Here is a 23,397-nt window from a genome sequence, read left to right on the forward strand (position 1 = left end):
GAAAAAAAAAAAAAAAAACTGAACAAAAATTGCTAAAACACTTGCCCAGAGTTTACAAATAGTTTCTGTACAACATGTTTAGGAATTAGGAAAAATTATGGCATTGCGCTATCGTGCTAGACTACCAACTACCACGGGCAGAAGTTTGATAACTGGCTTACAACCAGCCAGGACTTACCTATGTTTGAGTCTAAAGGTACTTTTCCTAGCAAGGGAATGTTAAGATCACTACACATTTTCTCTGCACCACCAGTAGTTGGTGGAAAGACCTGGGATTCATTCTAAAACAGAAACATTAAAAAAAAATATTATAACCAAATGGTTTACATTAAACAATCTAGTACAGTAAGCAGTAACGTGTTGGTAGGAGACACTTGCATCACTGGAGGATGGTTCTCACTGCTTTTTTTCTCCACAGCTGTCAATGCGTGTCATTTTTCTCTATAAAAATCCTGTGCTCGGAAGTGCTCATTATTACACCTTAGTTACCTCTGACTTGTCTTGACTGTTACAAGACATGCTTGAGTCTGTTGCATTCCTTGCAATTATTCTATGCATGGCCACCCCTATTCAACTGTATAATCTTACACACTCGCTCTGGTGCTTGATCCATTGCCTGGAATGTTTAACACATTTTAGATAAGCTACAGAGTGGAGCAGAGCTACGTTACTGGAGCTGAAAAGAAGGGCTGAACTGCGCGTTGTGGAGTAGAAGCTGACATTCTGCCCCTGTTTTTTCAGTGCTACTTCACATGATTGTCATACAGTACATAAAAATAACATAGGTCAGTATATGATTAATTTTGTAGTAGCAAAACAAATGTCTGAATAGTAGAATAACATATCATTTAAAAGGTGACCCTGTTGCGATACAAAAATTTCCCAGGGAAGGCATACTTGTAAAAGAAGAGTAAATACTTACCACATGTCCATGCCACAGAATTTCAAAAAGTCTTCTGGGAAAACAACCCCTTACAGCAACATCAATCTCATTGGTCTCCCTCGGGTCTCACTGGTTCCTTCTGTCGACCTCTACATCATTACAAGTAACAGTAGTAATATGGAGCTCAGCAAGAGGAAATAGTGAGAGCTGCAGAAGACCCAGGAGATGTACACTTCTGAAGGTGTGGGTTTACCATTAGACTTCAAGGGACTATTTCTACAGCAGAGTTAAGTAGTCATTCTCTTTTTTTCACAGGTAAAAGCTTAATATGAGATTTTAGATCTCTGACAGGGTCACTTTATTATACTTTCTTAAATTTATTGATTATCCAATCCTACTGCACATGAAATTCCATTATGGCAATATTATATATTTGAAATCTTTATAGGTATGAACAAAAACAAGACAGGAAATGTAACTACTTTAGTACCGGGAACAAAGTAAAAGCAATAAAGTGCCACAAACTATCACTCCTCAATGGGAAATCCTCTTCGGCATGCTGCAGGATGCTGCCCCAAAGAAGCCTTGAAAGCTGTGGAATCTAGAAAGTAAGCACAAAGGGGGCACCTTTCCTGGTGCAGGTCAATTTTATTTCAATAATCATATGGTAAAAACAGAAAGGTACTCACAAACATGAGTGTCAAACAGCCATGGAATGAAAGCTGACAAAGCAGTTAGACAACCACTGGGCAATTCCTGTGTGCTAGTGACTTTAACTCGTTTCCGGGGCACGCCTCCTTCATCATCTCCAACTTTAAAGTGCATGTGGCCAATCAGGGATGAGCCCTAGAGGCTTGTCACGATGTTAGCACTATCGCGGCCGTGGCTGGTGTCCGTCTGGGGAACCATGTTGAGGCGGAATGACGCGACCAGCCAATAGGAACTGAAACAAATCGGGCTCCGCCTACTGGGTGTCACCGCCACTCGACCTATCACAGTACCCGAAAACTAAGTCCAAAGCCGGCAAAGTATCAACAAACAACAGTTGCTGACTGCAGATAGCACTATGGGAACACAGTCCCCTGGAAAAGATGGATAAAAGGAAGTTGAACTTAATAGCTGATAGCCACCACATATATGTGAACACAAGCAGCCATGTGTTATGTATATAATGAGGGAGTAGGACCCTGTGGGTAGCCACATATGAGTAAAATAGAGCCTGTGCCAAGACAAAATAAAAACAAGGACAAATGAAGATAAAATTGACAAATAGTGTTGAAACCAACGCAAAGCTTACATGTGTGTGGGGGTTTGATTAGAGGGTATGGCAAAAGCAGAACACTGGGAGTAGCTGTATGGGTTGTAACAGGTGGAAGTAGTGGGACGCCCTCTATGTCTAAAGGGACACATGTGACATAGAGGGACTGTCAAAACCGCAGGGGAGGGAGGGGTGGAGAGAACCAGACGAACATCCATATTGGAGGGTTATAGGGAAGACACCAACTCTAGGCCCTCGTTAAGACCACTAGGGTATAGGCTGTTCAAAGAGTAAATCCAAAAGGTCTCTCTCCGACATAATCTTTTGTATCTCGTGCCTTCATCTAGATTGTCTGGTATCATCTGTATGCCAAATACCTTAAGTCCCTCAGGATTAGAACTATCGGCCTCCAAAAAATGTCTGGGCACTGAGTGATCGTCTGCTTTTTTTAGGATCTTTCTCTTGTGCTCTCCAAACCTAGTTCTCAGGGTTCTGATCGTACGACCCACATATAAATTTACCGCAGGGGCAAATAATGCCATAGATAACAAACTGTGATGCACAGTTGATGAACTGCTTAATGGGAAAACTTTTTCCCCCTAGATGGGAGATTTCCTTTTTTCTGTGCCAGAGAAGCGAGCATGTTCCACAGTTGTGTACATTACACTTGAAACATCCTGTTTGGCCAAAAATACCTTTACCAGAATTCAATGTTTTATTGGACTTGAGTCTGCTAGGGGCTATCTTGCTGCGGAGGTCTTTGGGTTTTTTGAAGATGACCTTAGGAAAACTTGGGAGAGAGTTCTTCAAAACGGGTCTTCTCTCAGGATGCGCCAGTGATTTTTCAGTATTTTGGAGATCTGAAAGGCCCCATCGTTGAATTGGGTACAAAAACTGATATTATAAGAGTCTCTGCTGCTGTGTGCTTTCTTAGAGGTAGGGACCCGGTTTTGTCAAAGGACTTCTTAATCAGATTGGTGTAATATCCCTTGTCCAAAAACTTTTTTGTTAAGATGCCACCTAGAGCCTCATAGTCTGAATCAGAGGTACATGTTCGCCTAATCCTACCAAACTGCCCATCGGGAACATTCCTAATTCATCTGGGGTGATGGTTACTCTTAAGTAAGTAAGAATTGCCCGCCGAGGGTTTAAAGTGAGTTTTGGAGGTGATCCCTACCATGTCGTCGGCTCCTAATTCAAGGTCTAAAAAGACATCCTAATTCAAGGTCTAAAAAGACGTAAAGTCTAGATGAAAGGGATTGTTCTTACAGTAGTTCACAACGGCAGAGAATTCTATGGCGGTGCCGTCCCAGTTGATGAGGATGTCGTCGATATATCTGGCAAACAGGACTAGGTTAGATCCAAACGGGTTATTAGACCAGATATGAAACTCTTCCCAATACCCCATAAGCAAGTTTGCATATGAAGGAGCAAAACTTGCACCCATAGCAGTACCCTTTAGTTGAATATAATGGGTGTCTAAGAACGAGAAATAATTGTGTGTCAGCACAAACTCTATGGACTCCAGGATTAAGTTGGCTTGGGAAGAATTAAAATTCCCAGACTTGGCCATGAAGTGCTGGACTGCTCTGAGACCGAACTGATGTTCAATGGAGGTATAGAGGGAAGCTACAGCCAAAGATGCCCATAGGTAGCCTCCTACGTCAGAGATTCTAGGTACATTCTGGAAATCCTAAAACAGTACCAGTGGAGAGAAGGCTACCTATGGGCATCTTTGGATGTAGCTTCCCTCTATAGAGCACAGGCTCTATTTTACTCATATGTGGCTACCCACAGGGTCCTACTCCCTCATTATATACATATATTTATGTACATTATATATATATATATTTGTTGACACTTTGCCGGCTTCGGACTTAAGAGCCGGTCCCGTTTTCGGGTACTGTGATAGGTCAAGTGGCGGAGACACCCAGTAGGCGGAGCCCAATTTGTTTCGGTTCCTATTGGCTGGTCGCGTCATTCCGCCTCAACATGGTTCCCCAGACGGACACCAGCCACGGCCGCGATAGTGCTAACATCGTGACAAGCCTCTAGGGCTCATCCCTGAATGGCCACATGCATTTTAAAGTTGGAGATGAGGAAGGTGACGTTATGTTCTGATGAAGGGGGCGTGCCCCGGAAACGAGTTAACGTCACAAGCACACAGGAATTGCCCAGTGGTTGTCTAACTGCTTGTCAGCTTTCATTCCATGGCTGTTTGACACTCATGTTTGTGAGTACCTTTCTGTTTTTACCATACGATTATTGAAATAAAATTGACATGCACCTGGAAAGGCTCCCCCTTTGTGCTTACTTTAGTACCGGGGTATGTATATAAGTGGTTATAAAGCTGGAGCATCAGCTTCTATCTTCAGCTTGTATGGGTAAGCTTTGAAAATGAAAGCTAGAAGCCGACTGGTTGCCATGCACAGCTGCTCTAGATTCTGTCTGCTACAGTCTTATGCTGGGCACACACCTTACAACCATCGTAAGACTTTTGTCTTGCGATGGTTGTAAGTTAATTAAAAAACGTACGATCTGCCCATCTTGGACAGGCAGATCGTACTTGCGATGATCACAAGCCCGCCCCGCTGAGGGGTGGGCTTCCGATGACGGCAATGCCGTCATCTTACGAACATGCTACACACCCGCCGAAACTCATACGATTCTCAGCGGGTTTTCGAACATGTACGTAAGATAAAAGTCATGCGACCTTACAGTAGTAGAGGTCGTACGACTTTCACACACCTTACGATAATCGTACGATCGCGGGATTTTCCCGCGATTATCGTACGGTTATCGCAAGGTGTGTGGGCACCTTTAGTAAATTCCCCTCCATGTGTTCCTTTGAAACTTACCTTGCAATTAGGGCATATAAAACCACTCATATTCTCTACAACTCCTATTATTGGTAATTTCACTTTCCGACAGAAGTTGACTTCTTTTCGTACATCCTGCAAGGACACTTCCTGTTAAGCAATGAATGAAAAAAGGTCTGTTATTTTTATTACTTAGCTGCACCACAATCTGTATCTAAAAGTTGCCCCCCCCCACCCCCGTGTTTTTTTTAATTCTGTAAAAAAATATAAAATAATGATGGACACACTTACAGGTCCAGAATAGTTTAAATGGGCTTCCATAATCATCGGGAGCCATTTAAAGCAAACTGCATGCTTAAAGTGTAATTCCACTGTTCCAGCCAATTTGGGACAAAGCCTATTTTAGAATTCTTCCATGTTCATAAGCGAAATGCTTCTTGCAGTTTATATTGTTTTTACTTGCTAAAACTTCTACCTGGCTCTCCTGTTAGGAGTGGCTGTGAGGAGTTTGTGTTAATGCTATGTATAGTATGCTGGTTCATTTCATTATAATTTGTAAAGTAGTTTTGAACACTGCCTGTCATAATAAAGGGTTAAAAGCCTGGCTTCTTCATTGTATGTTAATGAGAGATTTACACATTCCAAATATTTCTGTACTCAGTCTTTCTAGAAGGACAGGTCACTGTAAAAGGTGCTCAGAAATACATATATTCAGACATTTTCCTTGCTGCAACAAAGCAGCTAAAAAAGGTAAGATTTTTTTTTTTTTAAATTATTATTTTGGTATGTCGTGTGATTGAGAAAACATAACCAACATATAAAAAGGGGTTTCTCAAATGTGACTGCAAAAGTGGAAATATGCTTTAAAAACCATTAAAAAAATAATTTTGCATTGAGTACATTGACTTTAATGCATTAAAGCAAAATGGCGAAATTTTGTCAAAACATCCTGATTTTCACAGAAATTTGACTGAAATAAAAACCCTCACTTTAACTAATGTCTACTAAACAGTGTGTTGAATATACAGCATGACACTTGCCTGAGGAGTAGTGACAATTACTGCACCATCAATGTGAGCCCCACTAAGATACTGCACTACCGAGAGGTGTTCATCAGAAGTACCAGGAGGGGTATCCACAATCAGGTAATCAACTTCACCCCAGTCTACATCTCGCAGGAACTGTTTAATCATACCTACAGGATTAAAATAATATTTTCTTTTACAAAAGGGACAATCAAACAGAACATCACTCTTCTACTTTTTTTTGGGCAGCAGTCTCCTGATGTCAATGTGAAACATGGTAGCTTAGAGGTTAGAAATCCTGCCTTGAAAGCTTAGAATCCTACCAGGGTGAAATCGGAATGGAATTTTTGTTGTTCCCTTGTTTGCATTGGTTTCTACCAGTTATAGTAATTACTTGGCAAACCCCCCAAAATAATCTGTTTAATTGAATAAATTGGCATGAGCATGGTTGGGACAGCAGACTGTTAGTTTCTTTGGTTGGGGGAAGCAGAAGTGACTCTGTAAATTTAAAGATATGACAGAGCAATATAAAGTGATAAATAATAAAATACACCTAAAATGTACTTGGTGAAAGTGAGATACACAAAACAAATGTACTATATGTGTATTGTGATAAAATGCACAGATCTTTAGAAGGACCTGAATAGGAGTTCTGAATTTTCTCAAACTTTACATTTAAACACACACACAGATCTATCTTTTTTTTGTTTAATATATTTTTTATTGTATTTAAATTGAATATACTTTACATAATACATTCCATAAAAAAAAGACATTCTATGGGGAAAAAAAAACACCTAATGATATAACATACCAATCCCTTGCATGCACTCCTATCATTCAACTCTACTTCCGCTCTACCCCATCATTCAAACCTATTTTCCGGATCCACCTCTGGAGGAATGAGAGAAGGACAGACTCTATATACCTTCCGTACCAATTCTACCCCCAACCTAAACTCCATGTTAACCCTTCTCCATCCCCCTCCCCACCCCCTACCTTTACCTCCCTTCTGTCTAGTAACTTCCTCATGTCAACCAACACACACAAAAAAAAAACCCCCATAAACCGTGCTCCAGTTACTGTGCTACTCCCACTTCTCTAATCTATCCTCCCTATCTATAATTGTGCTCCTATTTTATATCCTATTCTACTTGTGATGTCAGTAGTCCTCAAATCTAATTACCATAGACCACCCTTTTGTACTTCCCCTCCTCAATGTTACCCTTTCAAATTCTCCCACTGTATATTCCCTCCCTTTCTATCCTTCATTCCTCCTGTCCTCTTCTCCCATTCCTCCTGGAGGCATTCATCCCTCCTTCCTATTCTATTCTACCACTCATACATATCAGGATCTTAACTTTTTATCTTAAACATCTATCCAGAAGTCCTAGCTTTGCCCTAGGCCATTTATTCATTACCCCACTATGGAGTCATAGTTTCAACCTTTCTATATCCCTTTTCGCTGCTCTATCCTTCTCTTAACTCCTTCATAAATTCCTTTGTCTGCGTATATATTTCCCATTTTTTCCCGATCTTATGAAAAAACTCTCCTTTTTATCTAAATCATTTGCCCTTAATTCCTCCATATATCTTATTTCCTCCATTGTACTAACCCAGTTCTCTAAGGTAGGTGGTACTGTAGATCTCCATCCCCGCGATACACAAACTCTAGCTGCCACCAGTACGAATCTTAGGATATCGCTTTTTATCTTTTTTAGAGATCCAGGTATCAATGACAATAACGCCATTAAGGGATCTTTTTCAACATTTTCTGCCTCTATGGCGTTATATAATCTAAATACAGATTCCCAGAACGGTTGCAATCTAGGACAGCTCCATCAGATATGCAGGTACGTCCCCTCTTCCATAGTACATCTCCAACATCTATCAGATAAATCTGGATTTATATGTTTAATTCCTTCTGGGCACCTGTACCATCTGGATATTATTTTATATTTTTTTTTCTTGGTGAAAAGAAGATGTATGTGTCATATTAAATATTCTTCCCCACTCTTTGTCTGATATCTCTCTCCTTCCCATCTTTTCATATACTTAATATGTCATTTATCTTCTTCTACCCTCATTATATACACCACTGATAGTGTGGGCAACTGGTGTTTCTGATACGCACATTCTCTCAAATGGGGTAAATGTCCTATTGAGAGTTTTACCTGTCCTAAGGTGTCTAATATAATCTGTTAGCTGTACTGCCTCCATCCATAACTTCCCATTAGTTTGTCTCTCTGGTCTTGGATCCATTTTCAATTCTTCTCTACCTGGTTCTAATACTTGCCATACCTGTGTATGTGGAGTATTAACCTTACTTAGTAGTGAGATTGCCTGCATACCTGGCGGAAATTGTGGATTACCCAAAATGGGAGTCAAGGGTCCCGGCCTAGATGAGAGATTATATTTAGTTGCATACCTATCCCATATTTGTAGCACCGGTTGTACTAAGAAAGGCAAGGTTGACATATGTGGTCTACTTTCCACTGATAACCAGGGGAGATTCCTCAGGGGTACTGGGGAAATATCCGCTTCCAATTTTACTACTCCTTTGTCTTGATTCCTATTTATCCAGTCCAATAATCTAGATATTAGGATCGCTTTATGATAGAGTGCAAAATCTGGGATTCCCAACCCCCCTCTTTGTTTTGATCTCATCAGAACTTTTACACTTATTCTAGGGGTTTTATTTGACCATACAAATTTCATTGCTGCCGATTTTATTTTCCGAAAGAAAGATTCTGGTAAAGAAATAGGAATTGTCTGGAGTCTGTATAGTATTTGAGGGAGAATATCCGTTTTTAGGACATTTACTATCCATGTCAGTCGAAGACTATTCCATGTATAGAATTGGGCAAAAATATTATCAATCCAATCTCTAAAATTAATAGCATATATTGTGTTAAGTTCTTTAGGAATATTAACCCCCAGATATACGATGTAATCAGCCTGCCATCTAAATGGGTAGTTATCCTTTATATTAATTTTTACTTTGTCAGAGATATATTTAAAATTCAGATTTAGATAGGTTTATTTGGAAATTACTCAGATCACCGTAGTTCTTCAGTTCTTTAAGAATATTAGGTATCGATGTTATTGGGGAACTTATTAGGAGAAGTAGATCATCTGCATATAATGCTAGTTTATGTTGTTGCGTTAAGGTGGGCAGACCTTTGATCGAAGGATTCTTCCTAATAGTTGCCGCTAGTTGTTACATTGCTATAACATATAATAAGGGTGAGAGGGGGCATCCCTGCCTGGTGCCATTTAATATTGGGAAGGGGCGGACAAATTCCCATTAACTCTAACCCTTGCGTTTGGGTGTGTGTACAATGCCATCACTTTAGATAAAAAAAATTCTCCCACTCCCATTTGTATTAAGGATTCTCTGAGAAATGTCCAATTTATTCTATCAAATGCTTTTTCAGCATCAATTGACAGAAGACACAGTGGTATATTTCTCTTTTGTGCTAGTTCTATTAGATTAATTACCCTGGTGGTGCTATCTCTAGCTTCCTGTCTCTGCACAAATCCAGTTTGATCTAAGTGGATAATTTTGGGCAATACCTTTTTTAGCCTGCTGGCCAACACTTTTGCATACATTTTTAGATCTATGTTTATAAGAGAAATTGGACGATAATGGCCACATTCTGTTAGATCTCTCCCAGGTTTTGGAAGCACAGATGTGTGCCTCCATTGTCTGTGTTGGGAATGGGCTACTTTCTGTAACTGAATTACATGCTTTTGTAAAGAAAGGGCCCAATAATCCCTCAAACTGTTTGTAAAATCGAGCTGTAAACCCATCTGGGCCAGGTGCTTTTTTTTTTGTAGTGAGGAAATTGCCTCCTTTATTTCTTTTTCTAAAAATGGCACACTCAGCCCTTCACCATCCTCCGAATTCAAAGCTGGCACGTTTGCCCCCCCTATATATTCCCTCACTTTATTTACAAAATTATCCCTTGACACATCGGCATATTTACCTCTTAGTGAGTATAGGTATGCATAATATTTTCGGAAAGCTTCTATTATCTAGGATGGGGAATGCTGCATGTTCCCACCTCCATCTTTAATTCGTACTATATTAGTGTTGGATGCCCTTGCATGGATTTACTTGGCCAGCAACTTGCCACATTTTTCTCCCTCCTCATAATATCTTTTTTTACCTTTATCTCTAGCGATCAACGATTGTTGGTCCAAGTCCATTTTATTTTTAATCTAGATATTAGGATCGCTTTATGATAGAGTGCAAAATCTGGGATTCCCAAACCCCCTCTTTGTTTTGATCTCATCAGAACTTTTGCACTTATTCTAGGGGTTTTATTTGCCCATACAAATTTAATTGCTGCCATTACCATACTTGTGCCCATTCCAAACTGTTGAAATCTATTAAGTACCCATATACAAAACCTGTTGACCCTTATTTGGTGCATATATATTTGCAAGTGAATATATTTGGTTAAAATAAAGAAATGTCAAAAATACATATCTCCCTTTTTCATCTATAACTGTGTCCTTTACTTCTATTTGTGTATTTTTATGAATCCCTATTGATACCCCCTTTGCTTTCCTTTCCGGATTTGTGCTGTAAATCCACTTTGTGTAGTTTTTATCCTTAATGTGTCTCTTGTAAACATAAAATATCTATTCTTTTTTTGTGAAAATGGTACAGAACCTGGGATCGTTTTTCTGGTACATTAAATGTTACCAATGTTAGCCTATTCATTTATAATTTGCTTGTCGCCTCGGATACATTAAGCGTAAGACCTGATTGTTACATTCATACTTCCTTACTTTACTTTCACCATAGCATTCCTCCACATTTATTCAATTATTATGTTCTTGCGTGTAGGACATTTTCCTTAACCTCCTACACATATCATAGTTACATAGTTACATAGTTACATAGTATTTGAGGTTGAATAAAGACAACAAGGGCAAGATTGTGGGGAGTGACCAAAGCCGGGAGAGAGGACGGGGGTGGTCAGAGAGGCGATATGGAGCGGTACCGGGAGACGGTCTGCTCCGTAGCGTATCGGGCTTGTGGGCGGAGTCGCGGCCGGTGTCCTACGTCATCCGCTCGTCACTTCCCCTCCCTCTACTCAGAGCAGAACTATCTAATATTAATATTATATCTTGACTATATGATCAACATCCCTATTCAGACACCAGCAGATGCTGGGCCTTTTGTTTTCTCTGGTTGGTTCATTAGTCTTGCATGACTCTGTGGTACACCTGTGAATACCTGCTGATGTCACATTAATTTAGTACCAAGTATTTAATGTTGAGCCATGGAAGGTTTAAACAGACATTAAGGCCTTGTTCACACCAAGCGCAGAGCAGGTGCAGAGCAGATCAGTTGCAGACCGGATCAAAACTGCGTCCAATGTATTCCAATGGTATTTTTTGCTCCAGTTCACATCGCAGCGTGCAGTTCCAGTGCAGGTGAAAAAACTGCAGCAGGCCCTATTTTACCTGCTCTGGATTTGCAAATGCATCAAGAACGCATGCAAATGCCTGAAACGCACTGAAAGCCCATTTTAAACTTAAAATTTGTTAATTTTTTTTAGCCAAAAACGCGTCAATAACGCATCAAAAAGACTAGCGTGCGTGTGCAGAAACCTGAACGGATCTGCTCTGCATTTGGTGTGAACAAGGCCTAAGACAAATCTTCCTGTGTTTAACCCTTTCGCTGCCAAGGACGTACGTCGTACGGAGCTGCAAAAGTGCTTCAGAAAAAATTGTAGAAAATTCAAAAATGGCTTGGCCATCTGATTTGAAAAATGTTCCGGAGGGCTTGGCAGCGAAAGGGTTAATAATGGTTGCTTGTTTTGATATCCTTAACCCAAATACTGAAAATGAGTATTGCAGCAAAAGTTTATTTTTTATTTTAAATACCGCTGACTTCTAGTTTTTTTAAGATTAAAACATTTTTTAAAGTTCTACTTGAATTTAGATTCTTATTTTACGAGTCATGCTGGTCACTACGAAATACATCTCATGTGACCTCTGTATCTACTGAAATGCGGATTTTTTTTTAAAAAAGCCCCTTAGGATAGCTATAGACAAGCCCATAGACTCTGCCCATTCTGGCTTAAATTTCCACACTTGTTGGGACCCAGCAAGATTTTCTGAAGCTTCTTGCCAACAGATGTAAAATGCAGGGAGACAAAATGTTTGTCCCTTTCTTCACAGAAAAATGTATACTATTAATCTGTTCAGCCAAAGTTCGCTTTGTGTTTACACAACTTAACCCCTTCACTGCCACCGACGTACATCATGCATCGGCAGCAACGAGCAGTTGTAAAATAGACTATAGCCACCGGGAGTCCGTTTACCCCCCGCCGCTGCCGATATACTTCACTTTGTTGCCCAAGCTTTGCTAGGCCTGGGGCTGTCATTGTGGGTGCTGGCGAGTAGAGGGGAGAGAGACCAGCGAACATCCATTCGCTGATCTCCATCCCGCTGAATGAAACCGGAAGCAACAATGATTTCATCACTTTCAGGTGGTCATTCCCTGGCTAGAAAGCCTGGGGAAGGTGATCGCAAGCACGCGTTGGGTGCACCTACGCACTAAAACTACTATTATGCCACAAATGTTAGGTATTGCCGCGTACACCAGAGAGCAATAATTCTAAGGCTATTATTCTCGGTTAACTCTAAATTGATGACCTGAATTGCCTATGGGCAATTTCGGGTACTGTTATTTTAAACGTTTCACGTGCACAATTTGTAAGATTGGCATGTTGGGTATCTATTTACTCTGCACAACCTCCTCTTTTATATTTTACAAATATTGTGTATAATATTGTATTTCTGTGCGCTAACATTAACTATTGTAAGTTCATCCGTGCGGTCTCCTGTAGTGTATGTAATGTATGAAGTGTGTTGAAGTGAAGTCGCCTGTCGCTTATATTCCAAAATCGACGTTAATGATTGGTCTATCCTATAAGGTCATAACTTATTTCTGACGTCACGACTACTATACTTTCTTTATATGGCTTTACGAAAACCACTTTAGTCATCTAGATTTCTAAACGTCATTCTACAACTCTATTTTGAATAAGGACAGCCTTCTATTTACATGACATGTTTCGAACAGCTGCTTAACTCTTTCAGATAGTTCTGTACAAATTCTGACATAGCTCAGGTTTCAAGGACAGTGGATGTATGTTCAAAGTCATTCATTCATAAGCACGAGGTCTGTAAATAAATGTGCATGGGCCCATTCTACAATTTCCTTTAAGCCAAATCAAATTTGAATCTAAGTATTTTACATTGGGTTTGGTAAACAGTTGCGCTAATATCATTGTGGCATAAAAATGTGCAACTGCCACCATTTTGTTCTACAGGATCTCTGCTTTCAGGAAATAAATAATTCTGGGGAGTTTTAGTAATGCTCAGGCCTATAATGTGGATTTTACCATGTGTGAACAAAACGCAAAAACTCCTCTGGCAGCGAAACGGTTAAATCCCTGTAATGATGTGCTCATATTTTAATTTAGCAAATTCATATTGCAACTAATACAAACCATTCTTCTTAGGACCCCTCCATATTACTGCATCATCTGGGCTACCAAGCAAGAATCCAACAGACATCACAGCAAGATTGTCTTCTACATACTGAAATATAAAAGGAAACCTTTTCAAGAAATATAGTATTAAAGCATCACTTTCTGACACTCCAGTCCGGTGAGACACCTGCATATGCTGCCCTCTGCACTCCTTTTCTTCATGTAAATGTAATTATACCTCTCTCCTACACATACTGCATGCTTTCATACCCTGAGCACCCCTCTCCTACGCATACTGCATGCTTTAATGCCCTCTGCACTCCGCTTCTGCACATATTGCCAGCTGTCATACCCTCTGCATTTCTTTCCTAGACATACTGTTTTCTGTCATATCCTTCGCACTTCTTCACTGGACATAATACCTGCTTACATACGTATTTAGAATTAGAAGTTTCAAACCTTATCCATTCTGGAACAAGTACACATTTGCTATGAAATAAAACAGCAACTACAAATCTACAAATACTTACAACTGGAGACCACCCAGAGCCACTTTGATGTACCTAGGAAAAAAATAATTACAGAATGAATTCCTTACACCCAAGGTGCCATGTTAGCCTCTATTGGGATTGCAGTTGCCATAGTGCTTCACATGTTATCAGCTATAAAACCAGCCATTTGAGGGCTTGAAAGTTCAGTTGAAAGAACTGAAAATAAGCAACCTTGATAGTTGGCATGCCTTAAAAGTCATGCCGTCTGCGAGAAAGGCTGAAGCTTGGGTGTCATTGGACCTTCCAACAGGACAATGATCCTAAGCATACCTGAAATTTTACCAAGGCTTGGTTGCAGAAGAAGTCCTGGAAGATTCTACAGTGGCCATCACAGTCACGTGACTTGAACCCCATAGAAAATCTCTGGTGAGATTTGAAGAAGGCGGTTGCAGCAGGCAAACCCAAGGATATTAGTAAACTGGAGGCCATTGCTCATGAGGAATGGGCTAAGATTCCTTAGGAACAATACCAGTAGCTAGTGTCTGGCTTTGCATCTTGTTTGCAAAAGGTCATAACAGCAAAAGGGTGCTCTACCAAGTACTAAAGATGCTTGCCATGAAGGTGCTGAATAATTTTGAGACTGCAGAAGTAATTAGTTGCATTTTCGGTTGAATTTGGGGAAACCACTTGAAACATCCGACTGATTTAAATTGATTTTGTTCATTACAATCAATTAAAAGGAGTGTACACTTTGCCAAAAATGGAAAACGAACTTTCACTGCTTCTTCCAATCCAATCTCCACTGCTCAGGCTCTCCGCATGTGTTGGTTAGGAGCTGTTCACACCCACAGTCAAACTCAATCCAAAGATAGCTGCACACCACTGATCTTCACCAAACACACCTTTATTGTTAAAATCCAGGTGACAGCACAATATGATCACAAAAAAGACAAACACGAGGGCGCAAAACTGGATGAGCTAACTACCTGGACCGAACATTGCAGGCTAGATGACAGAAAAGAATTATAAGTGTCGAAAATGAATCAAAAACATGCAGATCTGGTCCAGACATGGTGTGAACAATCCCCTGATGCTAGAACAATGTCATGAGGTAGGCCAATGCACCTCGGTTCAAAGAACTCCTAGGAAAACTCTGGAGGACTGGTTCACACCATCTCCAGTGCATGCACTATTTTTTGTGATCGCACTGGCCTGGAATGTAGGCATTGCTGTGCTACGCATTCTGGTGCGATCGCACTGCAGGCAGGGGGGTGGGCGTGTCTGTGGTGCCATTGACTTGAATCCCCCTCCTGGCCCAGAAGACAGAGAGGCTTCCACTATGCGATCCAGTGCGTTCCGGCCACTAACCGCATCAGAACGCACTGGAGATGGTGTGAACCAGCCCTTAACGAACCCTAATTTTATCCATACAGCTGTATGTATTTATTGCAATTTATTCAGGTCTCTATTGTATTTACACATTTACTTTATACAGCAAGGTGTGTGATGATGGTGATACAAAAAGAATAGTGACATTGTCCAATATGATTTTATATTCACAAATCTAAAGACTGAAAGAACATTTTCAAATTACCTGTTCTCCTTCTAGACCCATAATCTTTGGAATAGATGGTCCACAGATATCCACATCAAGCAAAGCAATCTGCAAGAAATAAATTATGACTGAGAAATATATCCACAATTTAATAATTACTCACACATGTACATAAAGCATGGCAGCTTTTATAGCAAATTTACCCCAAGATGTAAATTATACCTAATAAAAGGGAGCCTGTCAAAACAGCACTATGGGAATGACTAAGGCTGACTTGTTTTTGAAGATGCATGCCAGGGGCTGGTATCCTAATTCCTCCTTTACTTCTTGGTGACAAGCATATGCACATCTGGTGCCAGAACATCTGATAGCTGCTTAAGTAGCAAAACAAGGATCAGGATGACAACCCCCAAAGTGTGTACCTTTTTGCCAGTCCCTGCCAATAATGGTGTTCTTGGGGTGTTGAGAGGTCTTGGGTTTGAGCCACACATGGCGTTTTCCTTGAAGGACAAAAAGCAAAATTTTTGTCTCATCTGACTACCTTCTTCCATATGTTTGAGGAGACCCCCATATTCCTTTTGCTTATTTTTTTCTGTAAGCAATGGCTTTTTGTCTAGCCACTCTTCCATTAAGGCCAGCTCTGTGTAGTGTACGGCTTAAAGTGGTCCTATGGACAGATGCCACAATCTCCGCTGTGGAGCTTTGCAGCTCCCTTAGGGTTTTCTTTGGTCTTTTTGTTGCCTCTCTGATTAATGCCCTTCTTGCCTGGTCTGTGAATTGTGGTGGGCGGCACTCTTTTGGCAGGTTTGTTGTGGGGCCATATTCTTTACATTTTTTAATAATGGATTTAATGGTGCTCTGTGGGATGTTCAAAGTTTCGGATATTTTTTTTTTTATAACCCAACCCTGATCTGTACTTCTTGGATCGGAGGGGACACAGAGCCGATGAAACACCAGCCCCCAGCAGGGAGGAGAGAAGATGGGGGGGATACAGATCAACTAATTGATAATGAGAATTGTTGACAACGATTCTCATTATCGATTGTTTCAGCCTTGAAAATAAAATAAGCATGATGTGTTCACATATTTCAAAATGACAGATTACATATTAATAAAGGTGATACAAAAAGAATCAAATAGAAATGTATTGCTTGTGTTTTCTGATGAACTTCAGATTTATTAGAAAGAAAAAAGTATGTTTCTTAAAACTGTACAAGCTTATTGTCAATATAAAAAACCCCATAAAGTTTGATTGTATTATTTGACAATAAATAATAATTGGCAGTGCGCATAATAACATGTAAAAAAATGTGAAACAATAGTATCTCTACGTGCAATTTTAAATGGTGAATACATCCAGAGATGTGCACCACTGCAGGTGCAATATCACCACCTACTGGACTGAAACACTTAGTTACACTGTAGCACATCTTATTATTTGTTGCTGCAAGTGAAATTGCAGCCATCCATCTCACCCTTTCATTACTGAGCTTTTTTTTCAGTTTCTGTTTGTAAATGACTTAAGCACTTTTTTAATTTTTGCTATGTGATTCTTCCACGGCAGTAATATACTTTCTTACTAAGTGCACCCACATATATTATTGTTTTTTAGAGGACAGATAGGGATATATATTTATATCACATATGTGTGCCTAACACCTCACTTAGTATGAATAGCATATTTAAAAAAAAAGGAAAAAATACTTTTTCCCTAGTTTTTGTAAAATAAATTCATTAATTTGCCCTTTATCTGGAAACACTGCATATCTCTAGGATTTCAGAAATGTTTCTGTACTTTTCAGCCTAAAACTAAAAGCTAAAACATTTTATTTTCATTTCTCCAAAAAACTAATAGTGGTTAGGTGGCCTACAATGTCCCTGTCATTAAGTGTCACTAACTGTAACACTTAGGGACAGCGACATACTTTGAGCAATGCTGTCATGAGGGGGTAAATTAGAAAAATTAACCCCTTGGGTGAAAAACAAATCTGCAGCTCAGCTGCAGATTTTCATTGTAAGGGGTTCATTTTTTATAATTATAGTATAAAAATATATATATATATATATATATACATATAAACGAGTTGTGTTTCTACCAAATAGCTCTATTTTGGTTTCATCTGATTTTGCCAAATTTTTAAGACTTTTTCTTATCCCCCCATCTCTGTTCCTCTTTCTCACGTTCATTTACTTACCGCTACTTCCTATATCTTAGCTACTTTGTGTAAGCACATGAAAATTGAAATCTAAACTGATGTAAGGGCACAATGACTTGGGCTTCTGGCCTAGGATCATACAAAGCAGTTTGTGTGCCATGAAACCACTCAATTTGTTTTTTACTGCCTACGTTGCTATAGAACCCAAAGTGTTTATGTGCTCTTTACAAAGGCTATTTACGTGCATACTCATCTTCATACTGCCTGTGCATTGGTGGATTGTTAAATAAAGTGAAATTGCAAGGCAATGAGTCATGTCCTGCTTCTGCTATTTCACCTGTCAAATGCAGATCGCTGGTATTTGTAACAGCTTCTTTCTTTCATTGATGAAAGAAAGAAGCTTTTACAAAAGCTAAACACATTTAATTAATGGATGCCTCAATACTGAGGTATCCATTAATGAACGGTAACCACAGAGTCTCAGCGGATTGTCAGCTCATTCTCAGCGGTCACCGGCATTTCAAAACCCTGAATAACTGCCCACATACAGTGTAAAAGTACAGAAGACAAATGTGGTCACATGGGCTTTTCACTGTAATGTCCTGTCCTGCACTGGGTAAGAGTTTATAAAACCTGAGGCATTTCCTGCAGTCCTCCAAGAAGCGGTGTATTGAACACATCCGGATATAGAATATAATGGCTTTATCCAGTATATTGTTTTCTATGATACAGCTAGGAACATCTATGGATGGACCTGGCTGTAAACAGAGCTCAGCCCTAAAACAGGATTGATGTCTGTTCTGAGGTTGTTACTACTATTTTATATATTTATCTATAAATGGGCTATAGAGGTTTTTTTACACGGAAATGTACACTGCTAAACAATGTTCAGTGAACACCTATTGAGACGTACTCGGAGCCACATAAAAAGTAGTAGAGATAGCCCAGGGATTGACACGTTATTAAATAATTGCTCTAGAATGATTAGTCCTACACACTGCAGCTGGAATCCCTGAATTCAGGAGAGTTCTAAGAGCCCCATACATAGTAAGAACTGGTCATATAACTAGCAGTATAGTAGCACCAAACACAACCTATTCCAACCATCAGTCCACCCAGAACTGATATTTATCTGGTAGCATGGTGGAGAAGTAAAACACCTGTTTATTATGTCTATATGCTAGAGTTCCCACCTCTACATAACTGCAGAAGTACTCTGCACCCATATTATAGTAGGACATGCTGAGAGTAGAAACAGAGCCGCCGCCATCCTCAGTACATAAAATAAGCCAGTGGTTAACTTGTTACAGCAGACTACAGCTGCCATTGAATCTTTTACTAGGCGAGCTGACCCTGTAACCCGTCCAAATGTGAGTCCAAATTTAAAAAAAACAATATTAGTGTCTTTGTACAGACTAGGCAGCATCCGGGTCAGAAATAGGTAAAGCTGAACTCCAGCTTTTCAATAGTTCAAGCGTGCACAAAGCATTTTGTTTTCTACAGAAACGCACCTAATGATTTACTAGAGATTTAATTATTTGGAACAAATCTATTCAAAGTAGCAGCTACTGGCAGAAAGGATGTCATCTGCCAGGTCTTATGACTGCATATCCTGACAAGCCCTAAACCTATGAAATCATGTAGACCAGCATGCAATCACTGGAAAGGGTGATATTTGGGCAGGTAAGCACCAACTGTAACATAGTTACCCGGCTGCGTTTCCAGAGTGGGATTCGGCGCCGCCCACTCCCTCGGCATCACTCCGCCCCCTCCCCAGCTGTCACAAAAAAGTTGGGAAATTTCAAATGCTCAGGGTCCTAGTAAACATTAGACACAGAGCATTTCCTCCGCCGGCTAACCACTCTCCATCCTGTTCACCTCTTGCCATTCTGCACTGTTTCCTCCTCGATGCAGCTGCCTGTTAGGATTACAGGCTATGCTCCCTCTGGCTCACGTATGCTGTACTCTTGCAGCCTTCTGTATTCCTCTCCAGTCATGCCAGTCTGCTAAATAAACCTCCCCATCTTCATCCAGCAGAACTGCAATATCTTACCCGAGCCCTGGATTGGGCCCCTGCACCTCTTATGGCTACAGTACACTTATTAGCAATCTCAAGTGATGTGTTTGTGCTTCTAGAAGTCCATCCGGATGTCACAACCAGGAGGCGCGCAGCGCAACTAATAAGTATTTGTTACTTATTCTTCATTAGCAGAGCATACCTGCATACTGACGATGTATTCTGGCGTAATTATTGTTACAGGGCTTATGTTGCCCATGTCTGAATGATGTAATACAGCTGAATAGACTTTCATTTATTTTTCTATGAATTACTTTGTACTGGGGCACGGAGAAATGATGGAGAAAGATCTGGGTGTTCTGGTAGACCATCGATTCAATAATAGTAGCAGTTTCTAAAGCAAGCAAAATACTTTCTTGTTTTAAAAGTGTGTTATGACTCCAGAGATGGAGACATAATCCTGCCTGTCCCTGTACAAAGCATTCGTAAGACCTCACCTGGAATATGCAGTTCAGTTTTGGGCACCAGTTCACAAAAAGGATGTTGGGGAACTGAGAAAGTACAGCGAAGGGTGACTAAGCTCATAAGAGGCATGGGGAGCTCAGCTATGAGGAAAGATTAACAGATTAATGGATATGAATGTGTTCTCTCTGGAGAAGAGGCATTTAAGGGGGGGACATGATCACTATGTATAAATACATAAAATGGTTCATATAGTGAACTTGGTGCCAAATTATTCACTTTAAGGTCACTGCAAAGGACAAGGGGGCACTCTTTGCTTGTGGGGGAAAAGAGGTTTAACCTTTAAATACGGAAATAATTCTTCACAGTTCGAGCTGTGAAAATGTGAACAGACTCCCCCAGGGGTTAGTTCTAGCTAGCTCAGTTAATTGTTTAGACATTAATGGCTGTGTGTTGAGCTATTTTGAGGGGACAGCAAATGTACACTGATATACAAGCTGTATACTCACTACTTTACATTGTAGCAAAGTGTAATTTCTTCTGTGTCGTCACTAGAGCTGCAGCTAACGATTATTTTCAAAATCGATTAGTTAGCCGATTATTAAGTTCGATTAATCGGTTAATCGGATAAGAAATACATTTTAAAAATGGCTCCAGTGATGGGACTTCTAGTTTGTATTGAGATTGCAGTCCATCACAGGAGCAAGCTTGGAGCAGTGGAAGTAAAAAAGAAAAAAAAATAGTGTGGTGTGCAATATAGTGAAATGAAAAGTGTAAAATTATACAGCAATGAATGCAGAATGGCACCGGCTATAGAGGAATACAAAACCCAGCAATAGTACATTATACAGCGCAATGCAGAATACCACCAGCTATATAGGAGTAAACAAATCCCAGCAATACATTATACATACAGTGTACAATGTATTGCTGGGATTTGTAGTCCTCTATAGCTGATAGTATAATATACAGCACAATGTACCATGAGCTATAGAGGAATACAAATCCCAGCAATACATTATAGAGCACCATGTGTGGGAAAGTGCAGGCTTACCTGAGCTGTCTTCCAGCAACTTGTTTCTGAGATCGGGCCTGTCTATCGGCGGCTGTCATCCCCCCACACATGCTCCTCCTTAAACCGAACTTAATAATCGGCTAACTAATCGATTTTGAAAATAATAGTTAGCTGCAGCTCTATAGGATACAGCCGGGTAGCCCTTGTAAACGCGCGTTTGATGCGCGTTTCACGGACCGCAAATAGGAGTAAAAACACGTGGCCCGAAACACGCATATTTCGATCACCTAGGTGGGGACCCAGCCTAAAGGAGAACTATGAGGTGAGTGCTTTTCACTCACCTCATAGTTCTAGCTGACCTGTGACAATGAGACTGTCACAGGTCGGCTCAGTAGATCGGGAAGTGAGCAAACACATACCGGCGTTCGCTCACTTCTCGATCCTGTCAAGGCTCTCTGCCAGCGCTGACTGGCGGAACGGATGGGGAGGGGGCGGGTACAGCTGGCTCTGCCTCTAGATAGGCAGAGCCAGCTGTCACTCACGCAGCTGGGCGGATCCACACATAATTGTTGGGATCCGCTTCAGCTGCGGCGTATATACAGAGCTTTGGGTCACGGGAGGACGCTAGTTTGTGTCCTCCCCTTACCCTAAGGAGAACTATGGGGAAAAGCCCTAACCCCATAAATCTCCCTTAATCACTGATACCACTAAACTGATGAACAGTAAAATCGTTTTAATCGTCACCTATGGGCGTTTTTTGCGATTATGCGGGCGCATGCAATTTAAAGGCTTAACTTTTGTTTGGTTTCTATTTACCCGGCGTGACCCCGACTTTTATGTTTTACTAAAAATATGGGTAACCTGTATGTGTACCCTCACACCCATACATGAAGATGATGTATAGTTTGTTTGAGCCTCGTCTAGAGCATTTTGCTGAATGTACTTAGGACCTTGATCAAAGGCCGTCAATTCCAGGACTTCTGACCTTTTCAGGGGTCAAGGGCTCCCTGAGAAAGTAAGTTATATTTATCCGGTTAACCCCTAAGTTTAATAAAATGTATTTGATCATTCCTATATTTTTGAGTTGTTTGAGCCATTGAATGCACTCACAAATCTAAAGAGTTAAGCACAGGAATTTGTTAAATGAGCAAATAAATATATCAGGACGTTTAACCCTTCATTACATGCCCTCTCAGCACCGTGTCTTTTCCCAAGAGAGAAAAAAGAGCACGGCAGCTTTGTAGCCATTACTGGGCCTGACCTTCACTACAAAGTGCCATTAGGCAAGAAGAGGCGACTATGAGATACAAAAAATACCATATGGCTGGCCTATGATCCTAAGGTCTGACACTCCTCCAATACTATAGGCAGAATAGAGAAGCTAATGTATGTAAAAAAAAAAACAAAAAACAGTGTCACGGACTCCCTGATACCCCGACTGGATATCTCCGTCTTCAGCCTATTCCCTGGGTGCTGGAAGCAGAAGCGGTGACTATAGCATGGAATGCTTACTCCAAGAATCAGACAAGACTGACTTTGGAGTGAAACAACAACTGCTTTATTGAGGCAGAGCACACAGAATTTATATCTGACAGGATCAGAAAAGAGTTCACTGTAACATGGAAGAGTTTCCTCCCTCAGACAGCTAGGTGCCGCATTGTATTATCTTACTTAGAGAGGAGCTTAATCCCATCACTCTAACAATGGCCCCTCCAGACAACCTGCTGCCTTTAGAAGAATGGTTCCCATCAAGTCACATAGTGACCGGCTCTCCCCAGATAAAATAGTAAACTGTAAAATACCCCCAGCACACAAAGTTCTCCCGGGCACTGAATCTTTGCAGCCCTAGGTCCGTCAAACAGGTCGTTACTTCAGCATACTAACCCTGTTGCTCTACCATTTAGTAGTACCCAATAGACTATTATGACTAAACAATGCATATAGTACATAGCTCCAGGCACAACCATGAACCCTGAAGTATGCAGCTGGTCTTTGCAGTGATCTTGTTTATTAGTGCTTGGCCATATCCACTGCATTCAGGTGTGTGTCAGGCACAATAGTCTCAAATCACACCGATGTGTTCGATTTTAGTGCTTTATAATAAAAAACAATCTGGCATGAAAATATACTACTTTGATTTTCAACAAAAACACGATTTTTCCCGGAAAAGGGGATCCCACCACTGTTTCAAATTTT

The 23,397-nt window shown here is 40.5% G+C and overlaps 1 protein-coding gene across 1 annotated transcript in view; it reads right to left on the minus strand.

Annotated features, from left to right (window-relative positions):
- Positions 1–23,397, minus strand: part of NUBP1 (nucleotide binding protein 1) — a 91,424-nt gene that overhangs the window by 16,970 nt on the left and 51,057 nt on the right. The window contains exons 4-9 of the mRNA XM_018571000.1: positions 15,591–15,659; positions 14,036–14,068; positions 13,524–13,614; positions 6,001–6,155; positions 5,000–5,110; positions 179–281 (exon numbers count right to left, since the gene is read on the minus strand). Coding sequence (XP_018426502.1) covers positions 179–281; positions 5,000–5,110; positions 6,001–6,155; positions 13,524–13,614; positions 14,036–14,068; positions 15,591–15,659 — 562 coding nt within the window. The remainder of the gene's footprint in view (positions 1–178; positions 282–4,999; positions 5,111–6,000; positions 6,156–13,523; positions 13,615–14,035; positions 14,069–15,590; positions 15,660–23,397) is intronic.

This window comes from Nanorana parkeri, unplaced genomic scaffold (genome assembly GCF_000935625.1).
Source record: "Nanorana parkeri isolate BGI_ZX_2015 unplaced genomic scaffold, ASM93562v1 scaffold1651, whole genome shotgun sequence".
Classification (NCBI taxonomy): Eukaryota; Metazoa; Chordata; class Amphibia; order Anura; family Dicroglossidae; genus Nanorana; species Nanorana parkeri.